Genomic DNA, 24,787 nt, shown 5'->3' with positions numbered 1-24,787 from the left:
TTATATTAATAATGTTTTTATTCTTATCATTGCTTTTATAGATGTTATAGGTTTGTTAACTGCAAATCAAGCAGATTTTAAGGCTGTAAAACTATTTCACTCAAATTCGCTGGATGTGAGTTTGATCATGCAGATGCCAAAAATGAAATTGATGACTAACAAAACTCGACTTTGGTGGATAAGGGCCACTGAGTGTAAATACAGGGTAGGTGTGCTTAATAAAAGTGTCTAGTTAACAGTTAATGTGTAAACTATTTTGTCTTCACTATTAGGAGCCAAATAATAGTTTGGGGATTTTATACAGAACATTCCTTTAACTAAACTTTATTTGTAGTTTTGTTATGACTATAAAACAACCATCAAGAACAAACTGCTTGTTTTTGAGGAGTTCAAACACTGATTGAAAGCTACAGAGAAAATGTGTCTCCTAACAACCACCTGGAAGAGCTGGTCGACACCAAAACTGCCCCCATCAGATAAACAGCACTGAAAGCTTTGATCTCTGAGAGAGAGGAGAAGATCAAGCTGCTTCAGATCTGAAAACATCCACAGGTGTTTCTGTCCATCCTTCCACTGTGAGAAGACCACTCAGCGCTGTGGGTCTGAAAGGACGTGTAGCTGATCAAGAAGAACCTCGCTGAGAAAAGGAGACGGACACATCAAACAAAGAAGCTGGACGATGGACTGACCGCCCCAGAGTCCAGACCTCAGCACCACTGAATGGGTTTGATTAGTTCAGGAAATCATCAACCAGCTTCTCAGACTGAGCTTTGGAGGCGTGTCTGCAGCTTCTTTGAGGAGCTGAAAGTGAGTCTTCTGAGAAGAACGGAAGCTGGGATGAAGGTAAAGAGAGACTCGCTGACCCTCAAACAGCTGAGAGTAGATTTAGCTGTACTTTAGGGTTTCTGTTTTATTTCCTGACGCTGAAAAATGAATAACTTGCCCTTAATGGCTTTCTATGACAGGAAATGAAATAAATTAAGGCTGGTCTCTGACTTTGGATCTGTACTGTATATATCCATATCTATATGTATTGTCGTATGCTGCTGCTGTTGTTATTTTTATGTATTAAAACATATTTAAACCATTTTGAATTTGACGCCAACAACACGTTCCAAAAAGCTGGATGGGGGCCTGTTTACCACCCTGTTTCATCACCACTTCTTTTAACAACACCGTAAGCGTTTGAGAGCTGAGGAGACGCTGCTGGAGTCTTGAAAGTGAAATGTTTTCTCTTCCTTGTTTGATCTTTAGCTCGGAGGACAGTGTCCATGATTTCCAAAAAAAAATTTCTAATGTTGATTCGTCAGACCAGAGGACACTTTTCCACTTCACCTCAGTCCATTTTAAATGAGCTCAGGCCCAGAGAAGGTGGCAGCGTTTCTGGGTCCTGTTTATATTTGGGTTCTTCTTTGTGTTTTAGAGTTTAACAGCGTTTGTGGATGCAGTGATGAACTGTGTTCACAGTCAGTGGTTTTCAGAAGTGTTTCTGAGCCCATGCAGTGATTTCCACTACAGAATCATGTCTGTTTTCAATGCACTGCTGCCTGAGGGCCCAAAGATCACGGCCAGCTAAAACTAGTGTTCAGCCTCGTCTTTTACATACAGAGATTCTCCAGATTCTTTTAATGTTATTACGTACCTTAGAGGATAAAAAGCAAAAGTTATTTACTATTTTATACTGAGAAACGTTTTTCTTGAACTGTTGCTCCATTTGATGGTGCCGTCTTTTACAGAGTGATGAACCCCACCTCATCTTTACTTCTGAAAGACTCCGCCTCTCTGAGAAGCTCTTTTCCACCCAGGCAAGTTACTGACCTGTTGTCAATCAACCACCAGGTGTTTCTTTAGCACTACACAACTTTACCAGCCTCCTTGTTGCCCCCATCCCAACTTTTAGAATGTGTTGCTGCCATCCAATTCAAGACGGGCAAACATTTCTCAAAAAACAACATTTTTTTAGTTTCAACATTTGAAATGTTGTGTTTGTACCACTTTCGACGGAACATAGGGTTTAAATGATTTGCACACCATTGCCTTTTTGTTTTTCATTTGCATTTTGCACAGCTTCCTTGGAAATGGGGTTGAAAACCTAACCCCACTTTCCAAAGGAAGCCAGAGTCAATGCAGAGGCACAGGACTGTTTTACTGCCAAATGCATGTAAAGCATGTCTGTAGATGCAGTTCAGTGAACGTAGGAGTATGTTTCCTGTTTGGTTCTTAGTCTGGGTGGAATGTACACAGTAAACCTTCTGTAAACAGGTCCGAGCCTAAAACCTAAACACCGAGCTCACAACCATGCGTCACCGAATCCCTCGCACAGTCCACCAAACTCCCGCTTCCTTAGACCCCTTTCAGTCCGTCCATTCTTCTCCCTTTCAATCCAGCAGCCCACACTGCTGAGCTCCCGCAGAACACGTTTAAAAATAAAAGCCCTCCAGCGTCTCTCTCAGGGCTCAGTGCACTTTCATTTACATGTTACATAAGCGTCACCTCTTGATCTTTCGCCTTCGGTAACCAACGATTACTTCCCTCCTACCCTCTCCAGCACACACGTACGCGCACCCAGCTGCCGATTCACTGGCTGCTAATGCATTTTCTGTTTGAAGGAGACGTCCACGAGTATTTTAAAACCTCTGCATAACTCACTCTGAGACGTAAACGCAGTCGTTCATGGTTCATTGCAGAGTAACCCGTCTCCTCTGGTCTTCTTTACAGTGGTGGTGATAGGAACCAGGAGTCTCAATGTCTACGAAGCATATATGGACTATTCTACCGAATTAGCTCAGTTATGTAATTAGAGCTTAGAGCTTTACAACCGTCTTCTTCTTCTTTCGGCTGCTCCCTTTAGGTGTCGCCACAGCGGATCATCTGCCTCCATCTCGCCCTGTCCACTGCCTCCTCTACTTTCACACCAACCATCTCCATGTCCACCTTCACTACATCCATAAACCTTCTCTGAGGTCTACCTCTTCTCCTTCTACCCGGCAGCTCCATCTCCAACATTCTTTGACCAATATATCCACTATTCCTCCTCAACACATGTCCAAACCATCTCAACCTGGCCTCTCTGGCTTTATCTCCAAACTACTCCACCTTCACTGTCCCTCTGATCTGCTCTTTTCTAATCTTGTCCATCCTGGTCACTCCCAATGAAAATCTCAGCATCTTCATCTCCGCCACCTCCAGCTCAGCCTCCTGTCTTTTAGACAGAGCCACAGTCTCCAAACCAGACATCATAGCAGGCCGCACTACTGTCTTGTAAACCTGCATTAATAGAGACAGTAATTAGCGAAATATACACACAATCATCGTTTATCTTTACTTTATATTGGGAAGTGTCTGTCCTAAACCCTGACCCTAAATAATAATAAAAATAACTAAATAAAAATGAATACAAATATTTAAAACCATCTTTTTTCTGTTGAAAGATGAAAACGTAGAAGTTTAATTAAAAAAAAAAAACAAAAAAAAAACATGTTTTTAGTTTTAGTTCATAGGCGGGGCCTTATTTAGCCACTCCCCTGACTTTTGGAGCAGGAAGTGAGATGCATCCCGGTCCCTCATGGCCACATGAGCAGTTAGATCCCTTTGATTCAAATTAAATGTGAACATCATGGATTAACACTAAGAATTTGCGCCACTGAAACACAGATTCACTGCAATGTTTAGGTTTTAATGATAAATATGAGATTTTGTGTGTGACCAGCTGTTCTAAGCTGCGTTTGCTGGTCATGTACTGGCTGCGTTTTTGAGTTCTGCTCAATATGAGCTAAAATTGTCACGACTGGAACATTTGACTGTAGTGTTATGACGGTTTTGGTAGTGACGAAACGAAATGTGCAAATCACTGGTGTTAATGATATAAACAGAATTAAGGTTCAGGGTCACTTAAAGCAAAGGATTTTAGTCTAAACTCCAAGATAAGTTAAAAGTCCCAAAGGTGCTTCAGCTCTGACTTTGAACCAGTTCAGTAGAATCATTTATAAAGCCATTTTATTTACTACCCCAAAAAAACCCAACCAGTACTCATATGTTGTGTTAAAATCATGTTTTAGGTGAAAATCAGGCAGTGAACTCATAACCATTTCATGTAGGAACTTTCTGTGAGGAGCTTTTAGAGGCGGACGTCTGGTTCCCATCACCACCACTGTGAGCAGCTCTGACTTGGTAAGTTTCTCTAGAGCAGAGCGTTTCACACCAAACCGCTCTGAACGGCTCCGTTTACATACTAACCCTTTAATTATGTAGACGTTTTGAAAAATCAGTGGACTTTCCCTTTAGAGAGCCTAAAGAGCTCAAGCCTGCGTCTAACGCCGGTCACATTATTCAAGAAGCCTCAATAATCACCTCATCAGTGGGTGCTTAGCTGATGAAGTGCAGGCAGACAAAGAGGAATATGAAGCCCAGCAAATCAATACAATCGCGCTGACCGCAAATATCCCACTCACTGAATCACCCACTCAGCTGCGCTCCTCCTACACGTGCCCTGGCTTCATACCCAGCACCATCCCACACATGCCAGCACTCTCAGCCACTCGCTTTCACTCTCCGCACTGACATTCGAGAAACGACCAGATTCAGAACCAGAGCTTCTTGAAGGCGCTGAAGGAATTCTGCTCAGAATGAGTCAGTTCAGCGAATAACGGATAAAATGTCTTACATCAACACCAAAATAGGTCACCCGCAATAACACCTGCAATAACAGCCCGTGCTGAATTTACTGTTTTTGTGATGTCACAAAAACCTTTACATATATCTGCATATTCAGTCTGCAACAGTTTAGCTCCACCCATTCAGACTGAAGTTATACAAAATGTAGAATGTTATACGAGGGAGGGAGGAGGGAGAGAGAGAGAGGGGAGGGAGAAAGAGAAGGAGAGGGAGGAGGAAGAGAGGGAGGGAGGGAAGTAGGGAGAGGGATAGAGAGGTGGGAGAGGGAGGAGGGAGGGAAAGAGGGGGAGAAAGAGAGGCAGAGGGGGAAGGAGAAGGGGGGGAGAGGGAAAGAGTGGGGATGGGGAGGGAGAGAGAGAGTGGGGGGAGAGGGGAAGAAAGAGGGAGAGGGGAAGGGAGGGAGAGACAGAGGGGGAGAGGGGAGGGAGGGAGGAGGGAGAGAGAGAGAGGGGAAGGGAGGGAGGGAGAGAGAGATGGAGAGAGAGAGACGGGGAGAGGGGAAAGAGAGGGAGGGGGAGAGAGAGAGGGAGGGAGGGAGGGAAGAGAGAGAGAGAGAGAGAGGGAGGGAGGGAAGAGAGAGAGAGAGAGAGAGAGAGAGAGAGAGAGAGAGAGAGAGAGAGAGAGAGAGAGAGAGAGAGGGAGGGAAGAGAGAGGGAGGGAGGGAAGAGAAAGAGAGAGAGAGGGAGGGAGGGAAGAGAAAGAGAGCGAGAGAGAGAGAGAGAGAGGGGGGGGGGGGGGGTTTAAGCCTTTAAGGACGCAGTTATCTTGTAAAACTTTACCTTTACTTTACTTTTCTAAACCGACAGTTTGAGTTCAGTGCTTTTGTGATTTAACACAATCTGTGTTAAAGAGCCGGTTTCATTCTAAAGGACGAAGAGATGAAATTGGAGAGTCGGAAGTTTGTCATTATGACTGTTTTTGGTTCTTAAACCCAAACAAATGTTATAAGCAACCTGGCAGCTTTAAAACGTAGCTTTTATTGAATTCTGAATCATAAGTTAACAGGATGTAGAACACAGTGTTGTGTGAACTATTACAAACTCAATATGCTCGAAGTTTTAAGGCGGCCAGTTTACTTACTTTTCTAAATTAAACCATACAAGGCTGCACAAAATAAACAGAGGAACCAATCACAATCCAATTGTAAGAGGGGGTCAGAGTTCCTGTCACCGGAAGATGGTTCCCTTCAGTCTGCGAGGAGATGCGACCCCTGAGCGGAAAGCGTTCTGCGTTCTCCACTTCGACAAGAGCGAATCCGTCGTAACTGCGCAGCGAAGCTCCAACAGCTCAGCACTGGATGATCTCCGAAATCCCACTGAAAGAGCCGTGACAGCAGCGACGCCCGACACGCTCAGTCCAGTCTGGGATGAGTCTGACTGTGGTGTTGATGTCGTCCGTACAGCTGGAGGAGGTTCAGACTGAGACCTTGAACAGTTACATAATAAACTTCATGCTCATTTCAACCAAGAATCTGTGCCGTTGCCGGAGAACATTCCAGGGAGCAGATGGAAGAAACCACACTGAGCACAAAGAAACAAAAGGTGGCAGGAAGTTGTGCACTATGGCAGAACAGACAGAACATGGTGGCAGTTGATATGACCCACTTGTGTATTATTACTGGCACACAATGCATTAAAATGTGCCCTCATTAAGACTGAACTAATTAATTTGTCCTAAAATAGCCCCTCTTTGGCCCCCCTACATCGCCACAAGAAAATCATCCTCTCTCATGCCCTCCCCTCATACAATACACATGAGAATCATATATTTCTAGGCCATGAGACAGATGGAGAGAGATGGCAGAAGAGAGATGATGGGGGGGGGTGAAGACGAGTGTTATTTCACTGTCATTATAGGCTGAGGGGGAAAAAAAAAGGTCTAGATATGTCTACACTTTCACATTTGCTTTATTGACAGCTCGGACAGTACAGAGATCCGTTTCTATTGCCTTGATAATATGTTTACAGGGAAACTGTGCCACTCTGTAAACATGTATGGTGGTGTGTAAACTGAACTCAGCAAATAAACAAACAGTGAACGAAACTGAGCTTTCGAGAAAATCAATAAAACTGCCTTTCATTGATGTTTTCACCAATGACTCAATTCGCCCCCTCACATGCCTTCAGAATCACCCCGGTAACAAAGCGTCGTCTTATAGAATATACAGTATATAGCAATTATAGCATTTCTTTAACAAGACACTCTACTGCGCTATATATTTGTTTTTCCCGGTATTCGCCGATGAAAACCTTTTAATGAAATTCACAAAGATCACAACAACTTATTAATAGCCAGATTGGTCGGTTTTAACATGGTCAACAAAAGCAACAAATAAGGTCATCAGATAAACAGATCTAAGCATTTCACAATGACGTAGGTCTAAAATGCTGCTTAAATAAGAGACCTATAAATAATACTGCTTAATTAAGAGACTGGAAATGGTTTTCTTCAGCACTTGCATCATGTTCCTGAAGAACACCTCTGCCACAAATTTCTCACCCGGAGGTGCAGAAGTTGCTATTTGGGGATGATTTGCAACACCTCAGCTTCCTAAAATTAAAACGATGATGTGTGGCTTTCTAAAACGTGTCGTAGTTTGTTTTCCCACCTCCGGAATAGTTGTTAGGATACAGACTTCACCTCTGCGAGTAGCTCTCCCCCCTGTGTGTGCTGAGAACACACCTCCACTCTCTCCTGAACAACAATAGCAGCCAACTCGCCACGCTGGCCAGAAATCTGCTGTGCCTGGTTGTCATGGCACTCGGTCTCTCGTTCTGATTGGTCTTCGCAGAAGAGTCCCTGAAGGACATCCTGTTCCAGCTCCTCCCAATGGTCCCACGCGGGTTTGCTCGAGCCCGGTTCAGCGTCGGAATCTGACAAGTCCGAGTCCCAGTCGCTATCTCCGACAGTGGACGCCAGAACAAAATCTGCTCTGGAACCACTGTCCTCAGAGTCAACAGAGTCCCCGTATACAGAATGACCTTCCGTACCCAGCAGGTGACAATCTGGGGCAGCCAGGTACACAAAGCTGTCGGTGGACAGGAAGTCGCATTCGTCGGGATACGGGCAAGGTTTTGTAAAAGATGGCAGGGGTGTGGGCTCCTCTCGTGGCGGAGTGGGCACGACTTCCTGCAGAGGAGGGGGCAAGACTGAAACTGCAAGGTAGACAAAACTGTCTGTTGCGACAAATGGATCCATGTCACCGGGGTCCAGCAGAGCCCTTTTGACCTCATATTTCGAAGGAGACAGTGGCATAGGCACATCAGTCTTGGATGTGTTCACAGTGTTACGAATCTTTTGATCTCGAGATCCTTCGTCCATGGATTTTGAGCCCTGCATGACTGTGCCTTTGGTTTTGACTTCTTTGCTTTCAGCTCTCAGCTTCTCATCCGAAGTTGACACTTTGGAATCATTCACTTCCGGCGGACGTGTCCGGGTCACGTTGTTCTCACTTTTGTTAAGTGAAGTTGCATTTCCTAAGTCTAACTCAAACATGGATCTGTCGCCATCAGATGTAACATCCTCTTTACTGGTCTGGCTGGGATTAGACATGTAAATGCCACTGGAGTCCGAATCCAAGGTTAGATTGGAATCCGGTGATCCAGTGTGGGCATATTTATTCCCCAGTTGAGCCTCAGCAGCGCCAAGATCCAAAAGGGTCGGAACCATTGCTTTTTTTAAATTTTCCCCTGTTGGTTGCATAACAATAACGTTGTTTTCCTTTGACTGAAAATCAGACTGAGATAAGAGTAGGTCATTGAGCTCTGAGTCAAGAGAGTCCCCTCTACTTATCCTCTCAAGCTCCAAGAGGTCCTCAGCACCCAGCTCTGAACTTGTGCCAGAAGGTGCTTGTGAGCCACCAAATCCTGTTGGAGGGTGCAAGAGTGGCCAACGCCTCAAAGAGCCCAAATTCTGTGAATCGGAGTCTTTCCATGTTTCATCCCAAAGTGAATTAACCATTTCAAGCACAGCTTCCCAGTTCTCAACCTCACATTCGGAAGCAGTGTTTTCCTCAGGAGTCTCCTCAGCTTTCTCTTGAACAGGTGCCATTTTGCTACTGCCCTCCATAACCTCCTCCTTTTCCTCCTCAATTTTGGATGATCCAGCTTTCTTCTCCTCTATCTGCCGCAGGATCTTCCAGTCCTGCAGTGAACAATCCTTCAGTTCACTTTTTAACATCGACTTACCCAGCTGCCCCTCCACTTTTCCCTGGTGCTCAGGGAATGGGGAAAGGCGAGGCATAGGCTTTTTGTCTGAAACACTCCGTATGAGAAGAGAGGGCAACGGGGGAAGGATAGGAAGATTGTGAATTGCACCACCTTGTCTCACTGTCCTCCTCCTTCCAATCAGCCTCCGTGGCCAAGTTGACTCCATTGAAGTTGTACAAATCTTAGGTGCCTTTGAAATCTGGGAATGTAAAAGGGGTGTAGTGTCATTTTCTGGCTCTGGTGTGGTGGGTTGTGGTTCATTGACAGATTCAACAGACTCAATAGGCTCAATAGGCCTAGGTTTAAAAGTCTCAAAAACCCTCTCTTTTACAACATTCCCATATCCTCTGTTCTCCTGCTCTAGTCTTTCTCCCTGCATATCTTGGCCACACATGAGGGCACTCACTGACAGTTCTGAAAGAGGAGGTCTAGGAGAAGAGGGCTGGGTGGGCAAAGATTGTCTGTGGAACTGCTGATGGTAGGGCAGGGGTGACGGGGAGAAGAAAACCGATGGAGTGTGCGTACCAGTGGAGAAGGGGGATCCAGAAAAAGGAGAAATCTGTGGGGAGGTCATACTGTTTGGAAAGAATGCAACCCCTGGATTCAGGTAGTTCTTTTCCCCTGGTGAAAGCTCCAAAGCATCTGGAAACTTTGGAGGTGTCAAGACCTTCCAGGAGTGCCGACAAAGGTTGTCCTTCTTGCCACTGTCCTGGTGGGGATGCCTCTTGTTCATGGAGCCACCAGGAGCTGAAGAACAGGACACACTTGGAGATGTTGACCTCACGAACCCTCCCGGTGACCTAAGTTCATCATTCGCCAGCTTCAGCGAATCAAAAATGAATCTTTCGTCCAGTTTTCTTCCACTGCTGAGAAGCACGGACGACCTGGTGTCAAACATGTCGCCTCCTAGGGAGCCATTGCTGGAAAAGTCAGTTTCCCGACCTCTCCTGGACCCCAGCGTGCTGTGGGCGGAGCTATGGTCGATCTGCTCATTGATGCACATTGTATCATAGATGGAGCGTTGAGGGATATAGCCATCTTCGTTGTAGCCTTCTCGGTCATTTTTCTTTGAGCAGCAAGGGCTCTGGCGCAGGCAACCCGGACGACTAAGCGGTTTCCCCATTGTATAAACAAATGGCTGTTAAACTTCCAACATACACTTATGGGTCGATGAGGTTAAAGTTCTTCCAGTTCAATATTTCCCCAAACGTTTAAATTAATCCATAATGCATAAAGCTGTTTATAGAGTATCCTGAGTCAGTCAAGGTTTGAAAGGTTCAAAAAGTAAAGCAGCGAAGGTCTTCGGAATCACTATATGATGAAAGTTCCTTAAGGATACATATCCCATTAAATCAAACTTTAAACTGGCAGCGTGGAAGACACTTCAGGAGCGTATGTTTATAAATCGACGTAAATAGACGTACACCTACAGGCGCACCTCTTCCGTGGAGTCTGGAACTGCTCACCATCTGCTCTGCTCAGCAAACAGATCAGACGCTCCTCACGCAGGTACCACTTTTAGAGTCCTACATCCAGTTGGTCAAACGTTAAAAACGAAAATGTAACAAAATAGGACCAAAAAAAAACCCCAAAAAAACTCACTGCTCATTCTGGTCCAAATCTGGCATCAGCCTTTCCAGGGTCTCTGTCCACTTCGCCTCTTCAGGGTGATAATCATTTCCATTAGTGAGGATGAGTAGCCTCCCTCCAGAAATCATAGCATCAGTGCCATAACAGATGGACAGCCCCAAGTCCCTCGCGCTCCTGCGGTCCAAGTGTGGAAAGTGTCCATGAATACCAGGCATAGTCCGCGTTTCAGTATTATAGCTCAGCCTTCACGATATTATCCTGTCTCATACAGAAACACTGATGGTTTGACAAATGGCCTCCTATTTCAACACCAACGCCAGCACTCTCTCTCTCTCTCTCTCTCTCTCTCTCACTCCCTCGCTCTCTCCCTCCCTCCTCGCACACTCTCTCACTCCGACTCTCTCAATCACAGATTCCCCTCCCCCCAACCCCCCCCAAGTTCTCCGATGCTGCTTCAGGGCTTTCGCAGTTTTATCAGACAGTTTTCATTTGACTTAAGTTATTTTCAACTCAATTTGGAGCTGACCTCTATAATGAGGCGGCTTAGATAATGCTGTAGCGCAAGTAGAGCAAGGGAAACTCTAGGCTTTGATCGCTACCATCGTGATCCCAAAAAGACTGATCCTAAAAAGTACGTCTGATTTTCAGATGGCTTTGGTGCGAGATGGATAATTATTACTGTCAAAAACAGCCATGTACTGTCAGTTTGCCTTTGTTGCACTCCTCCTCCTCCTCCTCCACACAAACCCTCTCAATTGACACCTCTTGTGCCCTGTGTACTCCCACACGCTCTTTTTTTCCCCATTTTTTTATGCTCGGGCAGCAAAAACGAGCCCCCCCACCCCTGCCACCCCCCCGCCACGGTGGCCCAGTTTATCGTGATGGGTCAGAAATACACACATCTGTATTTGTGACTGGGTGCTGATGCAGATAGAGGACAAAGATTCCTTTCAAGCACTTTCACAAATTTATCAAGGAAAGCAAAACGGCCTTATCTCACTTGGCCGGGATGGCAAAACAACAGCTTAACATAGTAGAAATGTCAAATTAAACTCACAACCACAGGCGAAACTTACGATAATTGAAAAACCGAGGGCTGATGTCTGTCCTTACCATTTTCTCTGCTGTGCGTTTCTCAAAACCTGCAGAATCCAGCACAGCACACTAGCAAAAGCCCTCGACTGTGTTACCATGGCAGCAAATGACAATTGGCCTTATATCGTAGGCAGGCACTGGATGTATCTGTGCAAATATCTGCATAATCTTGTGGCTAAACATTGCAGAATTGATTTGGCCGCTCTCCTGACCATGTGAAGGCCTTGCCGTTTGAACTAAAAACAAGCTTGTGCTCCACTGATTAACACTTATAATATCTCGCCTCGGAAGGGTACAGTAGTTTTTCAACCAAAAAAAAAAAAAAAAAAATCCACATACCAAAAGAACTGTTTACATAGACTACATATTACAGAGATGTGTAACAGAATAATATCCAGGTATGCATATTTGCAAAGAAAGAAAAACAAAACAAAAAACAGGCAAACTGTAAACAAACCACAAAGTAGGGCAGTGTTAATCTTTACAAATTCTTGGGATCTGCAATTTAAATCTGAATTCAACTTAAACAGCTTGAAGTGAAACAACCTGTGGAAGAAAAGAGCACAAAAATTAACCAGTCATTTCACAAGATCATGCCTCGGTTACTTTTTTCCTGCATTTTTCCTCCAGTAAGAACAATAATAAAAGCAACTAATTGAGCCCATAATCGTGTATCACGCTCCCATTATTGTGGTGTTCGAGCAGATCTCTCCATCTCCTCCTGAACCCACGTAGTGTGTAGGTGTCTGCAAACAGCACACGATTAGTCACAGTTCTTCCCTTCGTTGTGTCGGCTCTGAAAACACAGAGCTTGGGCAGAAGAGCAGCAGCCCCATAATGTCTTACGACTTCAGACCGTCATTAGGAGCTCTCCTCGTCTGAGGAGTCCAAGAGCTGCTTAGGGTCCAGATGGACGTCCCGTACGGCGAGGATACGTGTGAGCATGCTCTCCATAATGGGGCGCTCTAGTGGCTGGGATGAATACCACATGGGGCTGCTGGGGTGGCAGGAGCTTTCAGGCTGCAGGTAGAAGATGTCCGAACGCTGCTTTACTGAGTCAGAGCTGTGGAAGCAAAAGGAAACAACCACTTAGGACACTCATTTAGGACCACTACACTGTGAGAAATGAAGGTTCTGTGCAGGTACATTTTTCCTTCATCGAGGTACAAACAACATAGACGTTCCCTCAGAGCTCCAGCAGTGGTTTTAAGGTCTGATGGAGCTTAAATCAGTTCCTCCAGGTGAAAAGTTGGTATTTGTTCCTTTTCATAACCGAATGTTTTAAAACAGAGCAGTAGAGTAAAAGCCTGGAGGCGAGGCAGGGCGGGGTGTGTGGAGTCAGTCCAGCTTAGAACAGATCATTTCAGTGGACTATGGTTCAGTTATGATCCCTGACTGAAGGTACTGAGATGAATGCCTATGGGTACCACCCCAGAGATGAAGGGTACTGCCCCAGTGACAGTTTGACAGTTTTTTTCGTGAGAGTGAAGCAACTGATGGTGTGACAGTTTATACCCTCTTTTCTTTTTCATAAAAATCTAGTAAAGTTATCATTTTTAAAGAGCAGTCGGACGTCAAACAGTTCTCTGTAGAAAAACAGAGAAACTTCTTTACAGTGGTGGTAACTTTTTGTTAAGATCTGACAAGTCAAGGTAAATTTTTTCACAAATTCTATTACAGAGTCAAATCTTAACTTAGCAATCTTATTTTAGAGCATCTTGTCTCAAGTTAGGAAATCTTAACTTACTCCATTGAAGTCGACAATCAACCATGTCTGTTATCTATCAACCACACACACACACACATACACACACACACACACACACACACACATCACAAATACGTAATCAAAGTCATCAAGCTTGCTAGCCAGACAGCTAAGGTTAGCTACGGTTACTGATGTTAAGGGTCAAACAAAACTTAAGTGTGATAACCTGCAAGTTAAGAATATTGTAAGAGCGCCCCCTGCTGTTTATTAGAGCGTCGCCACTCCCCAGTTTCGGTCTCCATTTCCCAAACTCTTTCACTGTATATATTTCATCAACATTAACACACAAAGGTGATAAGAGGGACAGTGGAGATCGAGTCTGCAGGGTCAGATTTTTAATACGCTGTTAGAAAAATCCTCACAAGTCAAAGCATAATTTTCAGTGTAGATAAATGCAGCGTCCTTATGCTCCTTACAGTGAACTGTGCCGCCTGACACTGCATAAAATGACAGAAATAGATGGTTAAAACAGAAGTTAGAACAGAATTTAGGAAACTTTGTCCAGTTAGGATGTTTAGGTAACACTGTTTTCTGATCTGGAGCGAATTAAGGTTATGAAATGAATAATAATAAAATAATAATAATGAATTTTATTTGTAACGCACTTTACATTTTAAGCAAATCTCAAAGTGCTATACAGTAGAAGCATTTCTATGAAATCAAAGAACTACTATAAAACATCTCAACACTCCATAGGAAGATCAGGGGTTGTAAGTTCTGCTGAAGAGAAAGGTTTTAAGTCCTTTTTTAAAACTCTCACTCGACTGTGGTGCCCTCAGATGGTCAGGGAGAGCATTCCATTAGCGAGGAGCAGCAGAACAGAAGACCTGGTCCCCCCATGGTGCAGAGTTTAGTTCTGGGGTGGAGGAGGCGATTTGTGTTCATAGAACGAAGGGATGGTGATGAAGTCAGTGGGGTGAGGAGTTCTTTCAGACACGTAGGGGCATTGCCATAAATGCACTGGTGGGCGAGGAAGGAAACCTAGAACTGTTGTTTGTAACAGCTTCTGCCCTGAATTCAGTCCTAACTAAAAGTTGTCATGGTGACTGAGCATACGAGATAAAACCACCAGTGATCCTACACTGTATGAGTTTTTTATATGTAATGCTGATGGTAAATTGTGGGAAAATCTGGGGGAAAACACCTTCCAACACCCTGAACCTATTCCTCTGCAATGAATCAATTTTCAAAGATACACTGCAGCTCAAATGCTTATTTCAAAATGATCAAGATGTCTCCGACACCAGGCAGTGTATTCATAACCATTTCATGTAATAACTTTGTGAGGAAGCTTTTAGAGGAATTAAACTCTTCAGAGGTCCTATTATTACCACTGTGAGGAAAACAAGAGTTGGTACGTTCTTTTCAGAGTGCCGGTATTTCACATCAAACCAGTCTGAACCACTCTGTTTACATCTTTACCGTTCAATTAAGGTCAAATTTCCAAAAACCGGTGGACTGCATGTGTACATGATATGTATATGAATTATTTCTGACTCAAAACTGACTGACTGACTTAAAACAAGTGAAGGGAATCGAGTTGTGTGGAAAGAATATTCAGAACTTTCAATCCAAACCACATTTAATGAGAGGAGATATTTTATTTGGGTTTGAGTTTGATGAGAAGCTACTGTCGTGTATTTTGTAGGAAGAAAAACCAGCCTTGACATTTCTGCCATGCTTATCACATCAAAACAACCAGAAAAAGGTGCAGATGTGATTCACTGTGTGAATAATGAGTAATTAAATTTGAACAAAACTGCAAAAAGGTATTCCTCCTGCACCAATGTGCACCAACGGGTGAAAGATTAGGTGTAAATGGAGTAAAAGTGCAGCGGTGGTTTTCTAGCACACTGGTTCTCACCATTTAGAGAGGTAGAACTCGTACAGTCGAACTGGACAGTGTAAAGGGTTCTCAGTATTCTCCGGCATCTCCATGTATTCCTCATTCTCCTCGTCTTCCTCCCTCTTCCTTTTACCAGGTAAAACTGGACCTGTATCAATAAAAAACTGGCTTTAATATACAGGAGGGACAAAAAAAAAAAAAAAAAAAAAAAAAAAAAAAAAAAAAAAAAAAAAAAAAAAAAAAAAAATAAAAAATAATAATAATAATAATAATAATAATAATAATAATAAATATATATATATATATATATATATATATATATATATATATATATATATATATATATATAAAAACAATCCTTGGTGGAATTTATATGAACCACAATGAGACTTAATCCCTCACGTGTTTGCAAATTAGCTCCACACTCAGAAAAGACAGAGTACAATGCTCGTCTTAATCCAGTATTTGAGAAGGAAAAGAATGAAAGGTAAATACAAAATGACTGCATTAAGTTATAAAGCTAATAAACATGATATCCTGTATTTCAGAAGTGACATCACAACACGTATATGCAACATATTACCCATCCTTGAGCAACTGCTTGTACAAATACCTGAAGTACTGCATCTAAAATGATCTCGTCTTAGTGCAGACATGCAGACAAGTTATTTTATGTAAAACTACAAAAAAAAGAAAAATAAATAAATAAATAATCCATACAGGACTCATCGCTGCATGTTATACGAGAGAGCGGGATGGTCGTCTCTATCTGTAAGAAGGGAAACGGCATCGGTCAGAAGCCGGAGTACATTACCTCCACGCTCACTGTAAAGGATACGCCTTACAAAATCTGCTCAGACGATTTTATTTCACCTGAGGTTCCTCGAGTTTTTTCTGAGCTGTGCAAAACCGCCTTTAGCTCTGGTGCACCAGTGAGCCGGAACAAGGTGGTCTAAAACTTGACTTGACTGTTTCTCACAGGGTTTTTATCTGTTTCAGGGATTAGATCTGTTTGTAAATATAGTTTTAGTTGAATATTTGATTTATCTATTTATTTTTCATCTCTATTTTATGCATTACTATTATTACTTTTATATATTTATACTCATATTTTATTGTTTCTCATAGAAATATACATATTATATACACACACACACACACACACACACACACACACACATACATAAATAGAAGTATGGTTTTTATTGTTGTGCATTTCTTTAGTATTTTTAAATCTTTTATTATTGTATTTTTACTCCGGAATCTTTAATCTTAACTTCTTCTAAACGAGGGCGTCCCCCCTCAGCGTAAACCCGACCTTAAGGAATGATGATATGACAAGTGATTCCAGTTCAGATGCTCACCCAAACGAATATTCGAGGGTCAAAGCTCGTTGTCAAATTCTCTAACTGCCGCCCCAGACTCACCTTGCTTCTCTGGGTCGTCATCAATTCCTGCCAATCTGATTCTTAAATAAGACGACGTTCCTTGCTTGGTGGTCCTGGAGCAGCGGGCAATGTTAGCAAACGAGAGGCGTTCATGCTGGTCCACAGTTTTCAGGTTGAGCAGTTTGACTCCAAAAAACAGCAGCGAGTTGAGCAGCGCAAACGGGGATAAAGCACCCAACTGTTTACAATCCCACAGGAAGCTCTCCTCAACACGAGACTGCAAGAACCCTGCAGATAAACACACAAATAGAATAATACATGCTGCACCCGTCAGTTATCACCATTAGACAGTCTACCTCCTCGTGGGTGAGCGTGAGCACACTGTCCCTCTCTTTCACACTTAAAATAAAACTGTCAGAAAAGGTTCTTTAGAGAGGCGCTGCAGAACAGGGGTTCCAGACCTTTCGCAACTCGCGGCCCACACAGCTGACCGCTAAACCTATCGTGGCCCACAAGGTTTAGCCTCTTATTCTCCAGGGTATGTTTTGATTTTTCCATCCGAGTTTGTGACCAAATCATAAGGCAAATTATTCAGTAACTGCATGAAATAAATGCAAATTTCTATCTCCACACATCACTATACGCTCATAATTCACTGCTGAAAGCCAAAAATCTCCGACGCTCTTTGTGTTGTTCTCTAAAAGTGATGTTTCCAGAGCAGATCACTGAAGAGACGCCGTCTGTTTATAGTTTAGAGCCCAGATTTGGGGAAAAACGGGTCGACTTTCAGTAGAAAAACAAAGTTCAGCTTCTTTTATTATAAGGGTTTAAAATGACGTCACCGTCTATTAGACTGGAGAGAAGAGCTACAGCCTCACACGACGCCCAGCTTCTGAATGGAGCTTATGGAATATGAACGTTATGAAGAACACGACCGAGTGCGGTTTGGACCCACCGGTGGTCTCAGGGAGTTTAAGAGGCTACCTGGCTCAACTGATTCAAATGCAGGTAAATAACAATAATTGATGTAGCTTACTGAATACTGACTGACTGTATAATCACACAACAAACAGTAAAAATAAATAAATAAATAAATATTTAAGTATTTGTTTTGTTTTTGCATTGTAATACAATAATCATAGCAATAATATTTAAAATGAGCGGCTTGATTAAATGTTCACGCATGAGCATTTTACATCTACATATTTTTTTTTCCATATATTGTATTTGATTGTATTTCTTATGTGGCACTTCTGGTTCTTTTTTGTTGGCTCCAACTAAACAGATGTAACAAAAAATATAAATAAATAAATAAATACTGTGACACACTGTGCATCATTCAAATTTCATGATATAATTTTCAGCCATATCGTCCAGCTCTATTCTAGACCAATTAAAGGTTTTTCACAGGGCTATATGTTCAAACCAAGAACCACTTAGGAACCTTAACTTTTAAAGTGAACCTACATCTAAGTTTGTTAACATGGTAAAATTTTCTGGTTGTGTAAAAAGCATAATTATGTCCTTATATCACTTAGAAGATAAAAAGAAACATAAAATATGATTATTGACGTCGCTGTGTAGACAAAGGGTGAGGAAGAATAACATTAACCAATAATATGTTTCACCTCCCCCTCCCATCATAGAGAGAATATGCCCAGCTAGCACAAAGACCCTCTCAGAAAATGGGAACTTCTTCATTTTAAAGCAGATTAATTTATATTTTATTACAAGCTTCTGCATTTCTGAGTTAGTCCATCATTAAATGTTCACACAGTGTAAAGGGAAACCTGGTGTGAAAATAAATGGAGTTATTAGGTTTTTAAATTATAGGGGGGGGATAAGTGCATTACCGCTTGGAGGTAAGGTGTGTTCCCCGTCTTTCAGCAGCCTGGTGAGGTCTGTGGTGAACTGGCTGTACGGAGGATCCATAAAAACATTCTCAAGTCGCCCGTTTTCAAGAAGGTACTGCACAAGAGAAAGATACAAAAGAAGTGCCTTCATCAAAAACAGTGTACAGTATATATAAAATAAATTACCATTCAAAAGTTTAGAATTACTGTTTTTAATAATACAAAAAGTGGCAGAGAACATATAAAAAAGGGTTCTAATCTGCTCGTCCTGACCAACTTCACACACTTCAGATCAGAAAGCTGTAAATAAAAATGAAGAAACGTTAGATGCGTCTGTAACAGACGAACGTGAGTAGATGATTCTGAAATGATGGGGGAAAAAAAAACGAACATCAAGAATCAAGATAAAATTAATAATCGGATCCAAAAGATGAAGTGAAGATCAAATGTCAAAGGAAAAATGAACAAAATGACGCAAGTAGATCATTTTATAAACTACTTGCTCACAGAAGTCTTTAAATATTAAAAAATCTTCTGCTTGGCGAAGTTTTTAATATTTAAATCCACGTCATGAAAGTTACTGCAAGTAAAACAAAAAGGACTAATATAGAAATGTATTGCAAACGGTTGAATGGGAGTGTATGTAATTTCTCAAAAGCACTACTTCAGCATATATTTGCTGAAGGCTGTTTATGAATGGACACAAAACGCAATATAAATGTGGGAAACTCGCTGTTATATTCAGTGTAATCGCATCAGAAAGCAGATTATGCGGAACATAATTGATATGAGCCCCAGTTTAAAAGCAGTCGACAACAAACCGCACATGCCATGTGCAGTGTTTACTCATGTTATGCACCTGCCAGCCAGCCAGCAAGTGGATGAACAATGCAAGCAAAACGTCTCCGGGTGACTGAGCACATCCAGCTGTCACTGGACAGCTGACAGTTTTATCTCGGCCACAATCCTGAGATCAAACTCGCTCAACTCTGAGGACACATTCGTAACTCCACCTTCTCTACCTTCGTATTTCTGTTGCTGCTGCTAAATGGATAATGGCTAAACCAGCCTTGTGACCGGAAGGTCGCCGGTTTGATCCCCTGAGCCGACAGTACGTGACTGCGGTGCCCTTGAGGAAGACACCTAACCCCCCAACTGCTCCCCGGGCGCTGTGGATAGGGCTGCCCACCGCTCCGGGCAAGTGTGCTCAGTCCTCCTAGTGTGTGTGTGTGTGTGTGTGTGTGTGTGTGTGTGTGGTGTTTTGCTGCTAATACTGACTAATAAACAGTAACTTAGAAAAAATAAATAATATTTACATGTAATATCACACTAATACACGATATGCCACAAAACATATAATTTTTGACCCGTCAAACGTTAAAAGAACCATTTAAAAAACTATGAATGCAATATTTTAAATCCAGCATTTCACACTGTGCTGCACTGATTCTAACTGAACAGGACTAATGATGCTCTCTGTGCAATCAAACGTCCAGTTGGGAAGTTTTCTTTAGGCACTGAAGAGAATCGGAACATGCTGAGAAAAGCTTCTTCTGACATACTGCAATAAATCGCCTCACGATAACAATAAATATACAGCCCACCCCTAATTTATTGTACTGTATTGCAGAACATTAAGGCTAAGCTGCTGCAACAAAACATCGTTTCCCTGCATCTGTAAGCCTACCGGGATGTGTGAATACCTCAGGTCAGATTACAGGCTTCGTTGATTTAAGCGAAAATATGTATTTGCATGGTTGCACGGGCCACGTATTGCTTTGCTTTTCTATGAGCATGTTAAATTCAGCAAATAAACAGTAACTGTGCCTGAAAATGTGGATTTGTTAAATTAACATTCACTTGAAATGTGCATCGTTTGACCGGGTTACCCAAACTTTTGCCCACAGCTGTACATGTTAAATGTCTCTCTTATGCTAATTCAGTACAATTCATTCCAAATTTCTACATTTCATGAATCATTTTCATATCGGCACCAGCAGAACCACAAATAAGCACAAGACAAATGTCAGATATCGACGCTGTATTACTATATTGGCACGTCCCTAGAAACTGAACTGAACATGCAGTTATGCCTCCTCGTCTGATCTTGTCATCAGCCTCGTTCACCATTTCGTAGAGCTGTGATACTGACACCCACTAGACTGAAGTGAAATGAATCTACAGTGAAGGCTGCACTGCTCACTTCAACATCGCCAGAATGTCCACTATACTCTACTACGAGGGCTGGACAGCTGGAAGTACAGAACGTTCAATCCGTTTACTGAGAGGGCGAAGAGGAGGCGTGCTGGACTTAGTCCTGCACAACATTTGTTGATCTTTAGTGTGATACCAGCATTTGCTGTACTGATACTGCGGAAAGCTGCTGTATCCAAATGATTCTTTTAATAAAACCACAAGTTTTTATTGTGTGCTGTGAGGATCCTCAGCAACGCCAGATGTCTGGATAAGCTTCTGCAAGCTTGTTTATGAATCCAGCATCCTTGTGGACCAACAAATGTAAAGAACACTGGTCAAAATAAACAGCATGCCGCAGCGTTTACAGTAGGGCTGTACAAAATGAGCAAAAAACGCAGCGTTTCGTTACTAATTAAGATGATCTTGAATATATATTATGCTTGTATAACTGGACAGAAACTGATCTAGTCTCCCTCTTGAGCAAAAGTTCAAAACAAAGGTTGCTTATGTCAACCAACTCTCGATCCTTCTGTACCGACTCACCATGCATTCTTACATTGCAGTGGAGGTTAAAACACTGAACTGAAGGGGGCGCTAGAGTACAAGTCATAGAGGGATGTATGTACTGTTACTCCAGTAGCCTCAGCAGCTAAACGTGGACAGTAGAGGATTGGAAATGTGATAGCCATATTTTTTATGCCGTCTTTGGATCAGATTCAACGGCTCGTCTGCTATGGCAGTTGAGAAAGCACGCTGGGGGCACAAGAGCCTTGGCCAGACTTGGCTGTAGTTATAGCGCCCCGTGCTGTAAGACTCAGAATGCAGCTTGAGCCACGTTATGTAATGCATTTTTGAATGCAATTACGTGAGAAACCCCGTCTGCATAGCTCAAAGCGTCTGCATTCACGTCCTTGCGTGAAGTATGTTTGGGGCCTAAAGGTCTCATCTGCCACAGTAGACTTGGTTTGAGCCAATCGATGCTCAAGCAACATCCGTTTAGACATCGTGCTCGAGTGACTGGTGTTGAACTGACAGCCAGAATCGAATGCGTTCAGTAGCATTTAGTCTGTAAACCAATTGCTGAACCACTCGTTTGTACTTTTCTTCAGTATTTCCTGGTTCTAATTTAGCGGCACCACATACGGAAAAAGGAACTGGTCTCAAGAGTCCGCACCAACGCAGAACGACATAGTACAGTGCTGAGAACCATTTGGCTCTACAGCTGAAAAGTGGCCACGGTGATCATAAATATATGAACCTTGCAGCCTCACACTCTTAAAACAGGCTGTTCTTTAAGGGTTCTTCAGAAAACCATAAACATTCAAAGAACCTTATGCATGAGTAAACGGCTCATCAGATTGACAGAGAATGCGCTATAGATGGCTCCAAAAAGTACCTTTTATAGGGTTCTACACAGGAGGTTCATCTACCGTTACAATGTCAAGCTGGACACAATAGCAGATCCCTTTTTTTGGTGCTATATAGAACCATCTTCAGCGCACACTCCATCAATCTGAAAAACTTTTGAGTCTTCATGTTTCTGGATAGAACCATTTTCTTTATTAAAGAACCCCTGAAGAATTTTAAGCATCTTTAGATGCTCGAAGCTTAAGAATCTTTAAGCGTGGTAACATACGGCATCGTAACAGTCGATGTTGTGCAGGTCTAGTGCTCATTCCTGTTGTAAAGAGGTGACATGGGGAGTGTGTTGGATTAATAACGTGGAAAAAAAACAAACAAAAAAAATAAAACAACAAAAAAAAACAAGAACAAAATAGCTGCGAAATTCAAACCTGCTGGATGCCCAAGCACAGATAATAAACGCTGTCGGGTGCATAAGCCTGGCCATTTGGCCTGCGAACTTCGCTGATGAAATGGCACAGGCCGTCGCTAAGCTCCGCAGAGCTGCACTGCAACACGTCCTCCTTCACAGTCAGAGCGCTCGCTGACAAGGACACACAGAAAAAAGTCATTAAGACACATGGTGGGTCAGTCCATGTTCTGCCGCAAGAGTGACATTTATTTCTGACACGAATGCATGAGTCATAGAAGCAGAGACGCTGTGAGGCGTAAGGAGCCAGAGATTCTGCTCTGATGTTCACATTACATAACAAATTACTTAACACAACTTTATACAATAATAAAGATTTAACAGAACTGCAAATCAAATACCAAATATAGTAAACAGCCTGGGCTGTGAAACGCTCCATAACATAAACTACAATTCATATTAAAAACGGTTTCATTAGAGGACAAAGACTCACAAACTACTCTAAATAATTCCTGTCATGCTCTAGGGGAAAAGAAAAGTCATCCCAAGATTGTTGCTTAGCAACATCAGTAATAGTGATGGCACCGACAATAGAGCATAGTCTGCACTCCACATAACAAGACCATTATAAATGTTTGAGGAACAGAATCCTGTTGACCAAACTTACCCTCCGTTTGCTGTGTTCTCCACTGCACCCAGCTGGCCCAGGCTTTCACACCATACACGTGATGGATTTTGGAGCTGGGCGGGGAGCCGTTCGCGGCATCTGTTCCCAAACGCCTCCGTCCCTGCAAGAAAGGCATATTTAAACCCTTGAACTTTAGACAAACGTTGCAAGTCCTTTTTTCTAGAACCACATCTTTGAGACTTAATCCAATCTGGCCATTTTAAATAAACACTGAGACTCGAGGGGAAATGAGGCATGTCTGCTACTGTGTCTCATTCCAGGTAATGCATTTTTGCATAATTTGAAATGGCTAATATTTGCCTTCTTATTCAGAACAAATGAGAGACTCCAATCAAACTTGGAAGCAGAATAAACACCTCAAAGATGAATAAAAATATACAGAAATGTACTAAAAAGGATAAAAGCTATTCAACACAATGAGAGCTGAAACTAAAAGAAAATCCTTTTTTTCTGCACTGTTAGAAATAATACCAAAATAACAATAAAACCTTTAATAATCTAGTTATAATACATAAAAATAAAAATCTAGTCATTCTAAGAGAAGACCCAAAAAAGTGACCTGTGCCAAATACTTCACATTATCAATGGTACATTATAAACGTGAACACGAAGCACGGTCCCAATTTTTATTGAACTGTGACCTAAACACAGACAAGAGAAGCACCGAGATACTCTACAGAGTAATACAACCTAATTTCAGAGACGTTCAACAAAATGAATATACAGTAGAGAATGTATTATAAAACAGGAGGGAAGTGACCTTGAACATTACAGGTAAACAATGTGAGTATGAAAGAAAAAAGTGCACATTCAACTTCAGTTGTCAAACTAAAGAATCGTTGAAATAATGCTGAGTTTAGTAAATCATCACACAAATAAAACAGTACAAGATCAGGTCTTTCTTAGGCCTCATTACAGTAATAAAGTGCTTAACATGAAACGCAATACAATGAAATTAAGGACAAGAAATAAACAGGATTTCTTAGTGTAGTACATTAACATGCTTAACAATACAAGTAAGAATATTAAACCCTTTCACTTATAAATCAGTTTTTCGAACTCTGCATCTGGCATTTCCAACAACACATGCCAGATTGGCAACAAGAATAAATGCTTGACCTTGTTCTACTAATGATACTCAACACCTAGAGATCTACTAACGATTGTGAGTAGCAAAGACCAAAATAGAAGATGCACTAAAAACAGCAAACTGAAAGAATTAAAAGTAGAGAAGTTCTTCTTGTTTGCCTGTTAGTTCTTTTTTTAAACTAGAAAACCAAAAATTCTGGCAAAGACGCATCTAGGCGTATCTTCACACACGTCGCCTTTTAGGACGAGGCCCATCTGCAGCAGCATCCATCGCATCAGCTCCTCCACCAGGACGTTCTCCATCTCCGTCAGCTTCCATCTGCTTTGATTTCTTCTTTTTGCTCGCTTGTATGACGTTATGAACATAATATTTGACATCCCTCCACGTTCTTGACTTGAGAGCATCTGGCTCAGTCCTCACACAGTCCAAACAGTCCTTTTTGCCTGGTACCTTCAAGAGGGATATATACTTTGCCATGTGCCTCCTCACAGCTTCCTGTTCTTCCACACTCCATTTTCTTCTTTTGTCTTTTGGTGCACAATCACCTAACAAAGATCATTAAAAAGCTATATTAAGAGAGATACTGCTGAAGTAAATTATGAGCAATGATAAAAATTTTA

The 24,787-nt window shown here is 42.2% G+C and overlaps 1 protein-coding gene across 3 annotated transcripts in view; it reads right to left on the bottom strand.

Moving 5' to 3' along the window:
• Positions 1 to 11,420: 11,420 nt before the first annotated feature.
• si:ch211-266o15.1 (zinc finger MYM-type protein 4) overlaps positions 11,421 to 24,787 on the bottom strand; it is a 58,542-nt gene continuing 45,175 nt past the window's right edge. For 2 of the 3 annotated variants that reach the window (XM_017721594.1, XM_017721593.2), the window contains exon 24: positions 23,690 to 24,712. In XM_017721594.1, the coding sequence (XP_017577083.1) occupies positions 24,390 to 24,712 (323 nt within the window). In that variant the 3' untranslated portion in view covers positions 23,690 to 24,389. Of the gene's footprint in view, positions 12,631 to 15,199; positions 15,330 to 16,608; positions 16,858 to 18,422; positions 18,538 to 22,411; positions 22,564 to 23,056; positions 23,178 to 23,689; positions 24,713 to 24,787 lie in introns of those variants that run through there. The other variant, XM_017721596.2, reaches the window with a different exon arrangement.

Source organism: Pygocentrus nattereri, chromosome 10 (genome assembly GCF_015220715.1).
Source record: "Pygocentrus nattereri isolate fPygNat1 chromosome 10, fPygNat1.pri, whole genome shotgun sequence".
Lineage (NCBI taxonomy): Eukaryota > Metazoa > Chordata > Actinopteri > Characiformes > Serrasalmidae > Pygocentrus > Pygocentrus nattereri.
Note: the sequence above shows the minus strand (reverse complement) of the source record. Positions and strands in the feature narration are given on the sequence as shown.